Here is an 18001-nt window from a genome sequence, read left to right as displayed (position 1 = left end):
TCTTGGTAGAAGGGGGGCCCAGAGCCCCAGACATAGGCCCCTGCCCCAGCCCCCCAGGCCAGCGAGGCTCCCTTCTCCTTAAACACGCTGAAAACTAATCCACACCTGCAGCAACTGGCACAGCACCCAGGCCGCCCCGCCCCCCCCCCCTTTGTTCAGAGTCCCAGGCCAAGAGTCACCCAATAGAATCCTCCACCTAGCTCAGGTGTCAGGCCAGCCTGGGCTGTTGCCTGTGAGACTCCCCTCAGAAGCCCTCCCCCAGAGACCCCATCCCCCACTGGGCACTGTGCGTTCACACGGACACGCACACACACATGCAGTCACTGGAGAGTTGTCCAGGACAGTAAGATTCATGGCACAACAAAGCAAGCGGTGAATGTAAAACATAGTGACACTGTGGCTACACAACTGAATGCAGTCCCTACTACATCACAGTTGGCACATGATGAAGAGGACAGAGAGGGGAGACAATGACTGTGTCAGTGCAGGCGATGGAAGAGTGGGAGGAGAGGGCAGCCTGGAGAAGAAGAAAACCCCCAACACTGATTGGCTGGAAAAGACACTACGACCAGATGCCAGGATGAGAGGCAGAGGACAGGCTGGTGATATTGTAAATGTGCGCTTAGAGTTAGACTTTTGCACGTTTATTGCATTTTCTCTTACCTTTGGAGTTGATACAGATGTCTCCTCACTCGGGTCACTCACAGCCCTGTCCACACTCACAGCCAACACCCGGAATCTGTAGGGCGTCTGAGCAGTCAGGCCTTCAATGGTGCAGGACTCGGTTCTCTGTACCGTCCTTCGCTCCAGCCATTTGGCTTCTCCGGCCTCCTCTCTGTATTGCACCTTGTACTCGCTTATACTGACTCCATCTCCAATGACACGTGGACTCTCCCAGGTCAGGGTGATGGCTGATGATTCTACAGTTGCTGCTACAGGTTTCCCAGGTGGACTGGTAGGAAGAAGCGTCTTCACTGTGTCGCTCACGTCGCTGCTCTCGCTGAGCCCTGGTTTGCTCACGGCCGCGTATCGGAACTGGTACTGGGTGTTTGGACGGAGCCCTGTGACTGTGAGTGTCTCTTGTGTGTTACTGACATTCACAGCCACCCAGTTCTCCTGCCCGACAAGTCTGTACTCTGCCCGGTAGCCGCATATCTCAGCCCTGCCATAGGCTGCCGGTTTCAGCGTGAGCTGCACACGGTCATGTCTGATTCTGTCTGTCACAGGAGGAAGAGGCTTTGATGGAGGCTGGAAGTTGGTGCTGACCAGCTCTCCATCTGCATACAAGTAAATGGAAGTGCCTGGATTGCCCTCATCTGAAACTGAGGCCACAATGAACCGGGTCTTTTCTTGAGATTTATTCAGGTTGGTGAAGTCTAAGAAGGACTTTGCGAATTTTCGTGCTTTTTTTCTTATCTTTTCATCCTCAAACCACTGTTTGTCATTTGATTTCCCAGAGGGAGAACTGGCCAATGCTGAATCATGAATGTTCTCCAGCCAAACATTCAAATCTGATAAATATGGTTCTTTGTTGTGCAATGAAGTGAGTGTGAAAGACACAACAGAATCATGCTCAGGGCTGAGTACTACCTTTTCTAGTTCACTCTTTGAGGATATGACATCCACATTCTTTAGCACAGAAAGATAGGAATCCACGTTATTCATCTCTTGTTCTTTTGTATCCAGATATTCACTGAGTCTATCTGCATTGAACGGTGATTGCTTTTTGCTTCTTAAAATGTCCACTAGGGCCCTTTCTTCTGCTCCACCTCCACGGATAGCAGGTAAGATTCCTGCCAGTTGTTGCTGGAAAATCTGTCTGTGTTGTTGACATAGATCTTTGAATTGCTGGATTTTTTTTTTGTATTTCTGGGAAGGTTGTGGCAATTGGATTTTTCTTCATGTCGTTGCATCGCATCTCCAGTTCGGTCAGCTGCTCCAAGACTGTTTGAGCATCAAAGATCAGTTTTATGCTGATTTCACACACCAACTGAGCAACTTTGGAATCCAGCAGCTTCAGCGGGTACAGCCAGACTCTGACTGGTACACAGTTCTCCCCCTTCTCACCCAGTCGCTTTGGGAGGCTGGAATAAATTTCCATGGCATCTTGGTAAGTAACTGGATTGTTCTCAAGAGCAAAGTCACCATAGAATGTGCAACTGAAATTTTCAGCCTTTTCTTCTTTCTTGTTCTCCTTTTTCACAGACCCCTCCCCTCTTGCTGAAATCTTTGGTAATTTTTCTATCATAGCTTTCATGTGTCCCTGAATCTCTACTACACTCTCTGATGAAGAAACTTCCCGATCAAACACAAAGAAAGCCTGAGCTCCGTACAGCACAGCCGTGACCACGTGGGTTGCTTTGCCTTGGTCAAGTACAGCAGGATAAGAGATATTCTGGCACTCTGAATGGCTTATGGCCAGCTGCTCAAACCTGGTTGTTGTTGAATACTGCAATGTAACTCGGGCTTGATTTTTGGATTTCTTGGTGTCATTTAAAAAGGCTCCTGATCCATTCACTTCCACTAGGCCACCCAGGAAACTGGCCTTCAGGGATCCTGAGAGGTTGAGAGCAGAGGCCTTAGCTTCTATGGTGTCAGAAGCGATGATTTGAAATTCAGTCTTGTGCTGCATCGTTGTCCCCACTTGTTTGTTAAGAGTATCAGTGTTCCATAGTGTGATACCTGAGAATGCCACAAACACCCAGTTAGTGACCAGAGTGTGATATGAAAACCGTCTCATTTAATTTGTCTCACATTAAAATAACACAATACTAGTAAGATGTGTAGAAAGACTGTGCTCTTGTGGAAGGACTGTCTGTCTTTCCTAGTATTCTTTGGCCTCTGTCATCATTGTGTCTAAGGGCCGGTAACACCTATTGACGTTATATTACAGTTATTGTGAGTTTGGAATGCTAGTATATCAGCAGCGTAGATAGCAGAATGAAGAATTCGAACACCATCTGAGGCAATATAAGAAGGAAAGTTTTCACTTCCCATCATCTATGGCACAAGGAATTAAAGTGTTTTATGTTTACTGTGTCATCCTTTAAAACTACACAGAGCACTGTTTCAGCAACTGACAAAGGACTAGCAGTTGTGCAATCTCTTGGTAGGAGAGAATAGCTACCGTCCAAATGATTATTGTGCCAAGGATATTTTTCTTATTTCATGATCTCAGAACCCAAGCAGGAATACAGAGGACGCTACTGGAATTTATATGGAATAAGAAAAGACTAAGACTGAGACCAGACACTTTGCACTGACCGGTGTGGACCAGCTGTTACAAATAGGCAGCGTTTCTTCTCAGGTGCACACCTGCACAGCCACACACAAAAAATTCTAAGCCCAGCCACCTCCTTTGCCAAGCCACACAGCAGCACGCACCACTCACTTTCCTGCTGGAGGGTGAGTGGTGCATTCCAGCTCAGCAATGGTGAGGCTGTCCCTGCTGGGGGAAGCCACACAGCTCTGTGGCAGCCATGCGGCCCAGCTGGCAGGGCCGTATGGTGGAATGAGGCTGCTGTGGGGGCCGGAACTGCTGGGGGAGAGAGGGCAGGAGAGACGTGCGCACGTCTCTGGGGCTACAGTCTGGCTGCACAGCTCTTGGGAGCTAAGCAGTGAACACCTCCCCCTATATAGGGTTTCCCAGTGTCCCATATTGACCCGGACAGTCCAGAATTTTTGCCTCCTGTCTGGTAAATAAATTCAGAAAATACCAGACACACAATTTCCGGTATTTTCTAATTTTTTTCCCTGCCAGGAGGCAAAAATAGTGACCACCTGGCAACCCTACACACATTCAGCAACTGGGCCCAGCAGTATTCATTTTCTTTTTATTTGACTTCATATTAAATAAACATTTCAAGCCATACCCCTTGTTAATTATCCCATGTTTTAATATTCTTGCTTCCATAACATTTGAAAATAGATATCAGATATTTGTTAATAACTTGGATGCTGTGGTGGCACCCATCTGAACAAGTGCACGTGACCACAGCATTAGCGCACAAGATAAAACTCATTCCGCTCATGGATGGAAAATCTTAGAGGGAACACTGCTACTAGGGATTAATAAAAAAATCATGTCTGCCAGAAATGTAAGCACATCTTTTAGCAGAGAATAATCTGTGAGCACTGTATGGGATAGAACTGGAGACAATATTATGACTGACACCTGTTGCAAATAATTCTAATCTGAACTCGGATTCTGAACCAGAGAACTTCCAGGTTTGGAAAGCCATGGAATAAACACAGTTGGACAGTTTTTTCTAATTCATTTAGAGATCAAAACTAACATTACCTAGCCCACTCTCCACGGCTACCAGTACTTTCAAGTCAGGCATTATGTTTCTTAAACTTCTAGAAAACATGCTTGATACAGAAAGCCAACTTTAATAGAAGTGATAGAGTCTGATCAGCCAGAATACAAAAATTATTACTAATATATATCAATCTTTGCTGACAGTTTTCCTAACCAAAAACTGTCCTTATGACACACAGAGAAAAAAATGTGGATAGACTAATTACTCTAAAGAAAAGAGTTTTTGTCTGGAAAAGAGGGCCAGAAACCTCACACCCACCAGGTTAAAATATATATAGCCAATGAAAGGGAATAAATGCTGGCGAAACTGGTGAAAGAGATTTTTATGCACACAGTATGGTGGACATTTGCAATCATTAGAGAGTATTGAGATGCAATCCACAACCAAAGATCACAAGCTGTTAGATATTAATTACCAAAAGGGAGGCTATTTAAGATGCAAAGTTTTTTAGTTCTTGGTCATTGGCTGACGTAGCACACCCAAAATGATAACTAAAGACCCCAGGGGAAAGAGGAACATCCCAGGTTTGGAGGATTAGCTGGAATAAGGTGAGTTTCTAATAAGCCTGACTGTGTTTTAGATCTAGCTATGTGGCATTTGTTGTTTTAAATGTGTAGTACACTTTGCTCTGCCTGTTTTCACTTGCAACCACTGAAATCAGGGACGGGGAACCTCAGGCCAGGGGGCTGGATGCAGTCCTCAGCTTGCCTGGATGATCCTGAGCTGGTGCTCTAGCCCCTCTTCTGCCTCCCTGGAGGCTGGATTGCACAAAATCTACTAGGCTGGGCCCCAGGCTCTGCTATGTGAGGGGATTGTGGGGAGGGTCTTTCTGCTTCTCAGTTGAGTGCCACTCTGAGAATTTGTTTCCACTTCTCACTTGTGTGCAGCCCCTGAGTGATTTTTTTTCAGTGGCCCACCATCCAGAAAAGGTTCCCCAGCCCTGACTTAAATCCTATGGCTTGTACTTAATAACATCACTTTTATTTACTATCAAGCTCAGTGTAAACAGTTGCTCTCTGGAGGTGTAATCAGTGTGTACATCCCCCCTTTCCTTGTCAAAGGGGGGCCTACCTGAATGGTTTATTTGGAGGTTTGATCCCATTTGGGGAGTGGTTTCCAGGAAGCTGTGCACCAAAGTGCATTCTCCTCAGACCTGAAGAGGTTCAGCATCTGTGGTGGTGTTTTTTGGGTAGGGATGTGATCTCAGCTCTGAGACCAGGAGATCTGGTCCAGCATGACAGGGTAGTGAGAATGTAGATAAATCTCTGTATTAAGCATTTTCATATAACTGTATCGTTTTCATATAACCTTGCATTAGGTCTTTTTATAGAAACTTTGTATTAAATCTTTTTTATACAAAAAACTTTGTATGGACCTTAGTACAATGTTATAGCCCCAAAGAATGATTAAGGTAAAGAATAGTGATAGAAATGTAGCCGTGTTAGTCTGGGGTAGCTGAAGCAAAATGCAGGACAATGTAGCACTTTAAAGACTAACAAGATGGTTTATTAAATGATGAGCTTTCGTGGGCCAGACCCACTTCCTCAGATCTGGAAGGGGGAAGCCAGGGGAAGAAGGAGGAGGGGAAGTAAGAAGCTATGGTACGCCATATCTTCAGTACTGTGTACAGATGTGGTCTCCTCACGTCAAAGAAGATATTTTGGCCTTGGAAAGGGTTCAGAAAAGGGCAACTAAAATGATTAGGGGTTTGGAACGGGTCCCATATGAGGAGAGGTTAAAGCGACTGGGACTTTTCAGTTTAGAAAAGAGGAGACTGAGGGGCGATATGATAGAGGTCTATAAAATCATGAGTGGTGTGGAGGGTGAATAAAGAAAAAATATTCATTAGTTCCCATAATATAAGGACTAGAGGACACCAAATGGAATTAATGGGAAGCAGGTTTAAAACTAATAAGCGAAAATTCTTCTTCACACAGCACATAGTCAACCTGTGGAACTCCTTGCCACAGGAGGCTGTGAAGGCTAGAACTATAACAGAGTTTATAGAGAAGTTAGATAAATTCATGGAGGTTGGGTCCATGGAGTGCTATTAGCCAGGGGGTAGGAATGGAGTTTCTGGCCTCTGTTTGTGGAAGGCTGAAGATGGATGGCATGAGACAAATGGCTTGGTCATTGTCAGCAGACAGCTACTGGGCTAGATGGACCTTTGGTCTGACCCAGTACGGCCATTCTTATGTTCTTATTTTCTAAGCTCAGGGCTCAGGGTCGGGGGTCTCACTGGACCAACTTGATTTTCATGCAAACCTGTTCCTGGGTTCGCATGTGGCCTCTGGTGGCCAGGTTGGCAGCCATGAGGTTGTGGATGGCCATGTTCCTGTGCCTAGTGTGGAGTTCGTGAACGTTGGAGGCCTGCCTCCAAACCTCGATGAGGTCCACAATCTCCGCACTAGACCAGGCGGGCGCCCGCCTCTTGCAGCCCTGGGCAGGGTCCTGGGAGCTGCCAGCCTGGTCCTGGGAAGAGGCAGAGGGCTGGGTGGCAGCGGGTGGCTGGCTTGTGCCATACCAGGTGCAGGGTCTGCTGGCTGGTAGCTGGCAGGCTTGCAACTGGCACGGGCACGGTAGCCAGACCATGCCCCTTTAAGTGCTCCGGTGCCGGGAGGGGGGCAGAAGAGTTTCCCTAGTTTGGCCCAGAGTGGCTACCAGGGCAAGCTGGGAGGGGCTAACCTCCCACTAGTTCGAATTAAATGGCTACACAGCCCTTAATTCGAACTACTTAATTCGAACTAGGCGTTACTCCTCGTAGAATGAGGTTTACTTAGTTCAAATTAAGCGCTCTGCTAGTTCAATTTAAATTCGAACTAGCGGTTTGCATGTGTAGCGCCTATTAAAGTTAATTCGAACTAATAGTTGTTAGTTTGAATTAACTTTGTACTGTAGACATACCCTCAGAAACTTAGTGTATGTCTGCACTTGATTCCTCCTTCGAGGGAGGAATGCAAATGTAGACATCCTAAATTGCAAATGAAGCGGGGATTTAAATATCCCACGCTTCATTTGCATAATTGCAGACTGGCGCTATTGCGAAATAGTGCTATTGTAAGAGAAAAAATGGGGTTATTTCGATGCAAAATCCTTCCTTTGAAATAACCCTTGCTCTTCAAAAAAAATGAGGTTTAAGGGTTATTTCTCTCGTAATAGCGCTATTTTGCAATAGCGCCAGTCCGCAATTCTGCAAATGAAGTGCAGGATATTTAAATTCCTGCTTCATTTGCAGTTTCGGATGTCTACATTTGCATTCCTCCCTCGAATGAGGAATCAAGTGTAGACATACCCTTAGACAGCAGCAGCCAGCACACACACTCTGTATCACTGTCACACACACACAATCTGTGCCACTCTGTCTCTGTACTACAAACACAATCACCTCCACACATACACTACCACACACATTCTTCCATCTCTGTGCCACACACATTCAAACTGTGTCACAAAGTCTCTCTCTCACACAGAGAGGGTCTCTCTTTCACTCTCTCTCTCTCTCTCTCTCTCTCTCTCTCTGTAGTTCCAGCCCCACCCCTTCCACTCAAGGCCCTTACCATGCCAGGGGACCCAGAGCTGACCTGTAATCACACAGCAACATTTGTAAATGTGCCCCCCCTCCCGGCAAAAATTATTGCCCACCACAGGTCTAGATGGTGCTTGGTCCGTGAGGGCAGGGGACTGGACTTGATGATCCCTTGAGTTCCCTTCCAGTCCTAGTATTCTATGATGTTCGAGGGAACACATTATGCAACTCAACGTAAAGTCTAACAAGTGAGCTGGATTGTCTGTTGCAAAGATTTAGCTGTGTGGATGAATTGACAAGACAGATATATGTAAATTACACCAAATGTAAAATGCAAAGTGGTGTTTGGTGCAACTGTTACTGTACCTGGGATGAGGGCATCCGTGCGGCAGTCGTACAGCATCCCCAGCCGGAGAGGGCGGCCCAGTGCCGGCACCTCAATAGCTGCAGTTTGACTTTGAGCCATGTTGGTAACAGCTGTTCCTCCAGCCCCTAAAACACACCAGTAACACTGTTGAAAATGTGATCTCTTCTTATGTTCTCCCTATTTGACTTTTATCCCCTCTTCGTTCTCTGCACATGACACATCATGGAGCAAACATCTCCCCCAGCAGGGCTGGCCAGAGAACAGCAGACTGTTCTGTGACACAGTGAGGGTTTGAAGTGGGGTTTGGTTCCAGTGCAGAATTAAACTGAGACCCTTGAAAGATGCTCATGTAATAGAGCGCAGGTGCAGCAGGAGGAAGGGAAAGTGGCAGACACAACATTGCGAGATTCTCTGCAGAGCTCTGTAGTTTGGGAACTTGCCTGTGATTATAGGAGCTCTGAGTTCAGAGCTCTCCTCTGCTCACTGTGGGTGTGTTCTCCCAAAGAGAGACTTTGTTTCAATGGCCGGAATAAACTGAGAGCTGGACCCTCCTGGTTTCTCTTTCCCACACTAGGGCTATGTCTAGACTGCAAGCCTCTTTCGAAAGAGCGCGTCTAGACTGCACGTTGAACTTTCGAAAAAGCGGCTTGCTTTTTCGAAAGAAAGCATCCAGTGAGTCTGGATGCTCTCTTTCGAAGAAGCCCTATTTACATTGAAGAACGCCTTCTTTCGAAAGAGGAACTTTCGAAAGAAGGCGTTCTTCCTCGTGAAATGAGGTTTACCGCCATCGAAAGAAAAGCCGCGTTCTTTCGATTTAATTTCGAAAGAACGCGGCTTGAGTCTGGACGCAGGTGAAGTTTTTTTCGAAAAAGGCTACTTTTTTCGAAAAAACCCCTGAGTCTGGACACAGCCTAAGCTCCTCAGTCATACTCTTGTGTCTCTTTCTGATTCGGCATTCAAGGGGGGGAGCTTCCTGTCTGGCATGCTTTACTGTAGGTGGGAGGAGGCCCAGAAGTGACAACATTGTGCCCACATTGGTCTAGTGACCATTAGCCATTCAAGGTATAAAGGAATCTTTAAATCTGCCCTGCATTCCTGAACTGACCACTCTTCTCCAAATGGCTGAGGACAGGCCCACACTGCAAGGGAAGGTCAAATCAAGATAAGCAACTTTAGCTACATTAGTTATGGTGTCAACATACCTTGTTTTGAGTTTTCCCACCATCCCCATGGGGGGAGGGGAGGAAGGGAGCAAATGCTCCCATTGGCTTCCCTTCCATCTCGCAGGCCCAGGAGAACCAGCCACCAATGGGGGTACCTTCTGAGTTCAATGTAGCGAGTCTTAACTAGACTCACTAAATAGAACTCTGGAAGATCAATCACAGCAGCATCAGTCTTCTCTTTCGTGAAGACATGGCCTGAGAGTGACAAGTTTTACCTGAATCTAACCTGCTCTGCTCTGGCAAGTCAGTTGACACATGAACATTACTGGGACACTATGTACGATAATGGTGTAATCTCTCCCCCCCTCCCCCCACATGAGAAACATCAGAACAGCCAGACTGGGTCAGACCAAAGGTCCATCTAGCCCAGTGTCCTGTCTGCCAACAGTGGCCAATGCCAGATGCCCCAGAGGGAGGGATCACAGCAAATAATTCTCACATGATCCCTCCCCTGTCACCCACCAACAGACAAACAGGCTAGGGATGCCATTCCTACCCAGCCTGGCTAACAGCCATTGATGGACCTAACCTCCATGAATCTATCTAGCTCTATTTTGAAGCCTGATAAAATTCTAGCCTTCACCGCATTCTCTGGCAAGGAGTTCCACAGGTTGAAGGTGCACTTAGTGAAGAAAAACTTCCTTGTGTGTGTTTTAAACCTGTTGCCTATTAATTTGATTTGGTGACCCCTAGTTCTTTTATCGTGGGAATAAGTAAATAACTTTTCTTTATACAGGAAGTCCCCGACTTATGTCGGATCCGCAGTTACGAACGGGGCCGTTCCTCTCCCTGGTCCCCAGCAGACCAGGGAGAGGAAGCAAAGCGGCGGAACACGTGGGCAGCGGACAGGGCTGTCCGCTGCCCACGCGCTCCACGGCTTGGCTCTGCTTTGCCCCCCCTGTCCCCCTGGTCTGCAGACCAGGGGCACGGGGGGGGGGAACAGAGCCAAGCCGCGGAGCGCCCGGCCAGCTGACAGCCCAGACATGTCTGGGCTGTCAGCTGATCACGCGCTCCGCGGCTTGGCTCTGCTTTGCCCCCCGCCCCGTCCCCCTGGTCTGCAGACCAGGGGGACGGGGAGGGGGCAAAGCAGAGCAAAACAGAGCCAAGCCGCGGAGCGCGCGGTCAGCTGACAGCCCAGACGCATCTGGGCTGTCAGCTGGCTGGGCGCTCCGCGGCTTGGCTCTGTTTCCCCCCCCCCCCGTCCCCCTGGTCTGCAGACCAGGGGGACGGGGGGCAAAGCAGAGCCAAGCCGCGGAGCGCGCGGGCAGTGGACAGCCCAGACGCGTCTGGGCTGTCCGCTGCCTGCGTGTTCCGCCGCTTTGCTCCCCATCCCCCTGGTCTGCAGACCGGGGGACAGGGAGCAAAGCAGAGCAAAGCCACGGAGCCCGAGGGCAGCAGGACAGCCACGGCGTGTCTGGGCTGTCCCGCTGCCCCCGTGCTCCGTGGCTTTGCTCCGGACACCTGTGGTACAGCAGCTGGGGCGCTGCCACTTGGTCCCGTAGCGCCGCTCTGGGCGCTACTGGACCAACCGGGCAGTACCCCAGCTGTTCTGCCCCAGGCATCCTGATTCAGCCACTGCTGGTCAGATTCAGCAGCTGCTGAATCAGGACGCCTGGGGCAGGGCAGCTTGGGTGCTGCTGGGTTGGTCCAGTAGCGCCGAGGAGCGGCGGCGCTACTGGACCAACCCAGCAGCACCCCAGCTGCTCTGCCCCAGGCGTCCCCAAGTCAGCCGCTGCTGAAACTGACCAGTGGCTGACTACAGGAAGCCCCTGCCCCGGGCTTCCTGGAATCAGCCACTGATCAGTTTCAGCAGCAGCTGACTTGGGGATGCCTGGGGTTCTTAAGTTGAATCTGTATGTAAGTCAGAACTTGCATCCAGATTCAGCCGCTGTTGAAACTGATCAGTTTCAGCAGCGGCTGAATCTGGACGCCAGTTCCGACTTACTCAGGGTATGTCTACACTACCCCGCTAGTTCGAACTAGCGGGGTAATGTATGCATACCGCACTTGCTAATGAAGCCCGGGATTTGAATTTCCCGGGCTTCATTAGCATAAGCGGGGAGCCGCCATTTTTAAATCCCCGCTGCTTCGAACCCCGTGCAGCGCAGCTACACGGGGCTCGAACTAGGTAGTTCGGACTAGGTTCCTATTCCGAACTACCGTTACTCCTCGTGAAACGAGGTGTACCGGTAGTTCGGAATAGGCACCCTAGTCCGAACTACCTAGTTCGAGCCCCGTGTAGCCGCGCTGCACGGGGTTCGAAGCAGCGGGGATTTAAAAATGGCGGCTCCCCGCTTATGCTAATGAAGCCCGGGAAATTCAAATCCCGGGCTTCATTAGCAAGTGCGGTATGCATACATTACCCCGCTAGTTCGAACTAGCGGGGTAGTGTAGACATACCCATACAGATTCAACTTAAGAACAAACCTACAGTCCCTATCTTGTACGTAACCCAGGGACTGCCTGTATACTTTTTCCACACTAGTCATGATTTTATAGACCTCTATCAAATCCCACCTTATTCTCCTCTTTTCTAAGATGAAATGTCCAAGTCTTTTAAATCTCTATTCATATGGGACCTGTTCCAAACCTCTCATCATTTTTGTTGCCCTTTTCTGAACCTTTTGCAATGCCAAAATATCTTTTTTGAGATGAGGTGATGTAGCCAGACATGAACCCCATCTTGTTTTCTCCCTTCCACCCTCCCCCCGAAAGCAAGAGAAAGGCAGTCAGAGTTTGATGCCCTGGGAATGCAGGTGTGCTGCCTGTCCCTGACTCTACCATAAACAGAAACCAGACATTAAATGGGATAGCTGACGGGGGCCTCCCATCGCCCTGATGGCTAGTACCAGTAATTGACACGCCTGCACTGTCCCAGGAGAGGAATCTTCGCCCATCACATACTAGAAATCCCCATTGTCTGCATTTTCCTAGGTGTGAATTATGCTTTGCACCCTTCATGGGAAACTTGGCATTCAAAGCCATTTTTCCTAATTGGCCACTTGAGACCAGGAAGAAGCCTACGTGACCAAAGGGGTATAAAGAGGGGTTTAGTAGCCCACCCCATTTGAGCTCCAATCACCTACACCTGCTGGCAGGTATTGATTGTCTCCCGAGGTCCATGGGATGCCCAACCTCGCCCTACTTCTTCCCTAGGGATTGAGAGAAAGACGCTGGCCACGCCAAGTCTGGAATGCAGGGGTGAGAATTATACCTGCAATGTGTGTCTTTATGTGTACACTTTAATTGTTACTATGTTATAAGTTTAGTTACTCTATTATAGTTTCTTAAGTCAACTGTTTCATTTCTATTGTAAAACTGCCTTTGGTATTGTGATTTAGCCAGGGGCAGATGACCGTTTTGCGGGGCCCCGGGCAGTATAACTCTGCGGGGCCCCCCCTTTGCCACGGCGCATGCGCAGTGACGCCATGCGCATGCGCAGTGGTGCCACGGCGCATGTGCGGGGCTTTCTGAAGCGCGGGGCCCGGGGCGGCCGCCCCGTTCGCCCTGCCCTATATCCACCCCTGGATTTAGCTATAAACTGTGGAACCCAATTAATTTGTCAATCAAACCGCAGGGAGTCTTTGTATCTACCTGTAAACTGCAATAAACACTTAACTTCTATTAGAAACCATGAACAGCTGTTCCCTTCTATGTAAACTCCAGTATCTTGTTAGGCTGTCAATCATATTTAAGAAACTTTCTCCTTAATAGAAGCACTGCAGGTGGCCATTTTGTTTCATTGGAGACCTGCGGTCAGCAATTATCCAATCAGACCGCAGAAAAATCATTAGCTTGTCAATCAAAGGTGCAGCAGCCATTTTGCTTCATTCATAAATTGGGCGGCCATTTTTAAAGCCCCAAGAAATCATTGTTCTGTCAATCAAATTGCCACCCTGTTTGCTTTCGGACTGCTGCCTAAATTATAGTAAAAATAAGTTTGTGCCCTCATTCACTTTATATATTGAACCAAGTTTTCTTTCCTTTCTTTCTCTTTCTTTCTCCTACAAATAAGCAAGTGTGTGTCAAGTTTCTAACTTGAACCTATGCTTCTGTACCAGAACCGAACACAAACAAAAGAACCCCCGCCTGTCCTGACTGCCTAGCGTTGTTATTGAGTGGCATACACCTTGCCTCACCCGATCATTAGCTGGCACCTGGGCATTGGCTAACAGGTGCCCATATCTGTATGCAGTATTCAAGATGTGGGCGTACCATGGTTTTATATAGAGGCAATAAGGTATTTCTGTCTTCTTCTCTATCCCTTTTAAAATGATTCCTAACATTCTATTTGCTTTTTTGACTGCCGCTGCACATGGAGTGGATGTTTTCAGAGAACTATCCACAACGATTCCAAGATCTCTCTCTTGAGTGGCTGAAGCCAAATTAGTCTTCATCATACTGTTTGTATAGTTGGGATTATTTTTTCCAATGTGCATTACTTTACACTTATCCACATTAAATTCCATTTGCCATTTTGTTGCCCAGTCACTTAGTTTGGTGAAATCTTTTTGAAGTTCTTCACAGGCTGCTTTGGTCTTAACTATCCTGAGCAGTTTGGTACCATCTGCAAATTTTGCCATCTCCCTGTTTACCCCTTTCTCTAGATCATTTATAAATAAAATTGGTCTCAGGACAGACCTGCGGGGGACCCTGCTAGTTACCTCTCTCCACTCAGATAATTGACCATTTAATCCTACCCTTTGTTTCCTGTCTTTTAACCACTTATTACATTTAATTAACAGAGATCGTCTATCTCCTAGAACTGAAAGGGACCTTGAAAGGTCATCAAGTCCAGTCCCCTATTTTCACAGAAGGACCAACTACAATCCCTGACAAATTTTTGCCCCAAATTGCCTCTGCAAGGATTGAACACACAACACTGGGTTTAGCAGGCCAATGCTCAAACCACTGAGCTATCGCTCCCACTGCATCATAATACATACTCTGGCAGTTGACAAAGGCTTCCCTTGTTGACCTTGGTGTATCCAGACTGCCCCACTGTGCTGCCAAACAGCTGATCGGCACAGTGTGGAGGCCATTTTGATGTAAACCAAGAGGCAATTATTTAAATTGCTGCTTCATTTTCCTATGTCTAGTAGACTCATCTACATGGCTCCGTCGATGGAGCCATGTAGTCTAGACATACCCCTAAAGAGAATGGCTCAGGTTTGGGAATCTCCCTAATATCCTCAGCTGTGAAGACCAAAGCGAAGAATTCATTTAGCTTCTCTGCAATAACTTGATCATCTTTGAGTGCTCCTTTAGTATCTCAGTAGTTCAAGAGCCCCTAAATGGCTGCATGCAATGAAAGGAACCAATGCCAGGGTGATGCGGTGGTCCCTCCCCCGTGCAACAGGCTGTCTTTATCATGCAGCATAGATCAGGGACAGAGTACAGTAATGCAAACTTTCTAACCTGCCTGGGGGAGGATCATGGACCCAGCCCTGGACACCAGGAGCTGTACTTAAGGGGTATGTGTGTAGTGAGCAGGCGTGGTCACTCACAGACCAAGAGGGGAGAGAACCAATCTCTGAGTCCTGTTGGGCTGACCCTAGCCCCATCCCTTTACCTGGCTGGAAGTCAGGGGCAGGACTACCTGTATAAAAACCCTGGCCAGGAGCTCAGTAAGAGCCCAGATGCCAGGTGAAGCAGAGGACGGATCTATACTTCCAAGCTGGGAGGATGCTGGGGACATGGTGTACACTGGGGATGGGCCCAGGCAACTGTACCCCCAAACCGGAGAGAATCATAGAATCCTAGAACTGGAAGGGACCTTGAGAGGCCATCGAGTCCAGTCTCCTGCCCTCACAGTGGGTCTAAGCACCAGCTATCATCTCTGACAGGTGTCTATCCAATAGACAGGTTGATAGAGAGGAAACTCTGCTGACCTTCCCTGAGGGTTTGGACCCTGACAGGCCTGACGACTGGCTGTGGAGGCAGGCGCATCCTGAAGGGGCGTCTGAAAGTGGCTCAAGGGTATGTCTACACAGCAAAGTTATTTCGAAATAACTTTACTAGCATCTACACAACCAAACCGCTGTTTCAAAATTAATTCGAAATAGCAGAGCACTTATTTCGAATTTGGTAAACCTCATTCTACGAGGAATAACGCTAAATTCGAAATAGTTATTTTGAAATAAGTGCTGTGTAGACACAGTGACTTCTGCACTGGCTGCTCTGGCTGACCTCATGGCTGCCCAGGCCTGGCCCCAGGGCGAGCTGCTGGGATGGCCACAGGGACAAACTTCCCTGTCACTGCTGGAGCGGTTCTGCAGCCAAGTGCATTGGCGGCCCTGCAACCATCTCTGCCCTCTGCTCCTGGAGCTGCTCTGAGCTGCCGGCTCTGGGGCTGCCTGAGCAGTGGCTCCTGGGCCTCCAGCAGCAACGGTGTCCCCAGCAGTGACCCCTCTTCCCCCGGCTTAGTCAGGGCTGGAGACTGGGATCCATCCCTGTCTTTTACTATAAATCTCGGTGACCGGGTGCCGGCCTGACCTGTCACAGTCAGAGATGCACTGACTGGTGAGCCAGTTCTCCAGCTTCCAGCGCTGCACCATGGGCAAGTGACCTCACCTCTGCCCCGCAGGCCACACTGGGCCTGGGACTGACAAAGTAGCTCCTCGCTCCCCTTCACCTCTGGGGTCTCGGCCCCTCCTTTGGGCAAGGGAATGGGACCTGCTCTCTGCCAGGCCTCTCTGCTGGGTCTCAGCATCCCGCTTCCCCCAGAGCAGCCCAGCTCAGAGCCCCACGTCCCACACCTGGAACACCCCTCCACAGACATGACTGGGAGATGTGGGGGGAGAGGCTGCTCATTTCCAGGGGGATTCCTTGCGCAATTCCTGTCTGGCTCAGGGACTGAACGCCCCTTCACATAGCGCAGCCCAACTCACTAAGGCATCAGTACAATCAACATGCACAAATCCATGTGATTGTAACGAACAGCATTGAAATATACTGCCCCCGGAGAAATGCAGACTCTTCCCAGAATACAAAAAGCTTCTGGACTACACACAAACCCTCAGACTCCGTTAAATAGCAGATAAAAGTGTCACCAGGAAAAGAACAATCTAATAAAAAAAAAATTCCAAAGTTTGCAGAGGCCCATAGCTTCCATTCTGACGAAGCGACTTGCTTAAATTCTTACCTGGATCAGTCTCTTGACTCTATTCATACAACTTCAGCAGAGGAGTTCAGGAAACTTTACTACTTTCTCCAGCAGCTTGCCACAGAATCTTCAGCAAACCTGAAACAAAATGCAGGACAATGTAGCACTTCAGCAAACCTGAAAGTGAAACCATCAGCACAGCCGTCACCACCCCACCCTGTTACTGCATTTCTGGGAAAGCTTTCAGCCAGAGAACACCACCATCTTAGAGACCAGGGGCTCCAAACCAGGCCTCTTTTGCAGGGACACGAATTTTAGTGCAGTGGGGATTGAAGAATTGTGTCTGTGTGCGCATCTTTCCTCTGTGCACTGGCTGGCTGGGGTTTGGAGCAACCCTGCTATCTGGGTATGTGCTACTGTGGAGCAGGTGTGGGTCAGTCCCTCCCGCTTTTTTTCCCCTTTCCCCCTAAAAGCCCCATAGGGGAACTGAGGAAAGCTGGGCTACTGGCTGGGGAGAGGGGTATAACACTTAGGGCTGTTGGGGGGAGACCTTTAAATTGAGCAATTGGCCTTGTCCTCCTGCTTCCCTGACTGGCTCAGAAGTTTTACTCTCTTTGTTGGAGTGGGTGGGGGGCTGCTGCTGCTTCCCCAATGTGAGGCAGGATGGTGCAGAGGAGATGGATAGGGTTGCCAGATGGTTTAACCAAAAATACCGAACATCCTCCCCCCCTCAAAAAAAACCACGGGAAAAAAAATTCTGTTGGGGGGGGGCAAAGTTGTTGAACAAAAAAAAAAAAGAAAAGAAATGACTCAGACAGTTAAAAAAAATTAAATAATAAAACTGCACTATTAAAACAGCATGGCCCCTTTCAGAGTGAGTGCAGTCAGAATAGGGATAGGAACAGGGGAGCGGTTGAGCACTAAGACGCAGGGGAGGCATGGCTTCCCCTTGGTCTTTAGGCTTTTTGCTGGCAGTCATTTTGTGTTTTTGATCAAGCAAGAATGCAGGAACCAGGTAAGCAGGGGGTCTGAGCGGGGAGATGGGGGTGTTGGGGCCAGGGAAGCCTGGGGGCTGAGTGTTTGTAGGTTGCCAGGTGTCTGGTATTTTTGCCTCCTGGCTGGGGGGGAGGGGGAAATCAGAAAATACCGGATATTTTAGGTGTCTGGTATTTTCTGAATTTTTTTACTGGACAGGAGGCAAAAATATTGGACTGTTGGGGTCAATACCGGACACCTGGAAACCCTAGAGATGGGTCTGTCTTGAAGTAGTTCATGTCTGGGTACTTTTTTGGCTCTGTCGATTTGTTTTTTCACTTCCCCAGGTGGGTATTTCAGTTTTAGAAATGCTCTGTAAAGATCCTGTAGGTGTTTGTCTCTGTCTGTGGGGTTGGAGCAAATCCGGTTGTATCTTAGGGCTTGGCTGTAGACACTAGACTGAGAAATGTGTCTGGGATGGAA

At 48.5% G+C, this 18001-nt stretch overlaps 2 protein-coding genes across 3 annotated transcripts in view; one reads left to right on the top strand and one right to left on the bottom strand.

Annotated features, from left to right (window-relative positions):
* The window catches only part of LOC112545555 (stonustoxin subunit alpha-like), a 298534-nt gene that overhangs the window by 102665 nt on the left and 177868 nt on the right, over positions 1–18001 (top strand). The gene's annotated exons all lie outside the window — the stretch shown is intronic.
* LOC149525499 (stonustoxin subunit alpha-like) lies at positions 430–16713 on the bottom strand. Its single transcript, XM_089775915.1, is given in 4 exon segments — positions 430–1860; positions 1862–2682; positions 8215–8340; positions 16583–16713. Coding segments are annotated over 3 exon segments (2352 nt in total). The 5' UTR covers positions 8315–8340; positions 16583–16713.

The sequence above is a fragment of the Pelodiscus sinensis genome, chromosome 2, assembly GCF_052426305.1.
Source record: "Pelodiscus sinensis isolate ZL-2025 chromosome 2, ASM5242630v1, whole genome shotgun sequence".
Classification (NCBI taxonomy): domain Eukaryota; kingdom Metazoa; phylum Chordata; order Testudines; family Trionychidae; genus Pelodiscus; species Pelodiscus sinensis.
The sequence above is the reverse complement of the archived record's forward strand: the minus strand, read 5'-3'. Positions and strand labels throughout refer to the sequence as shown.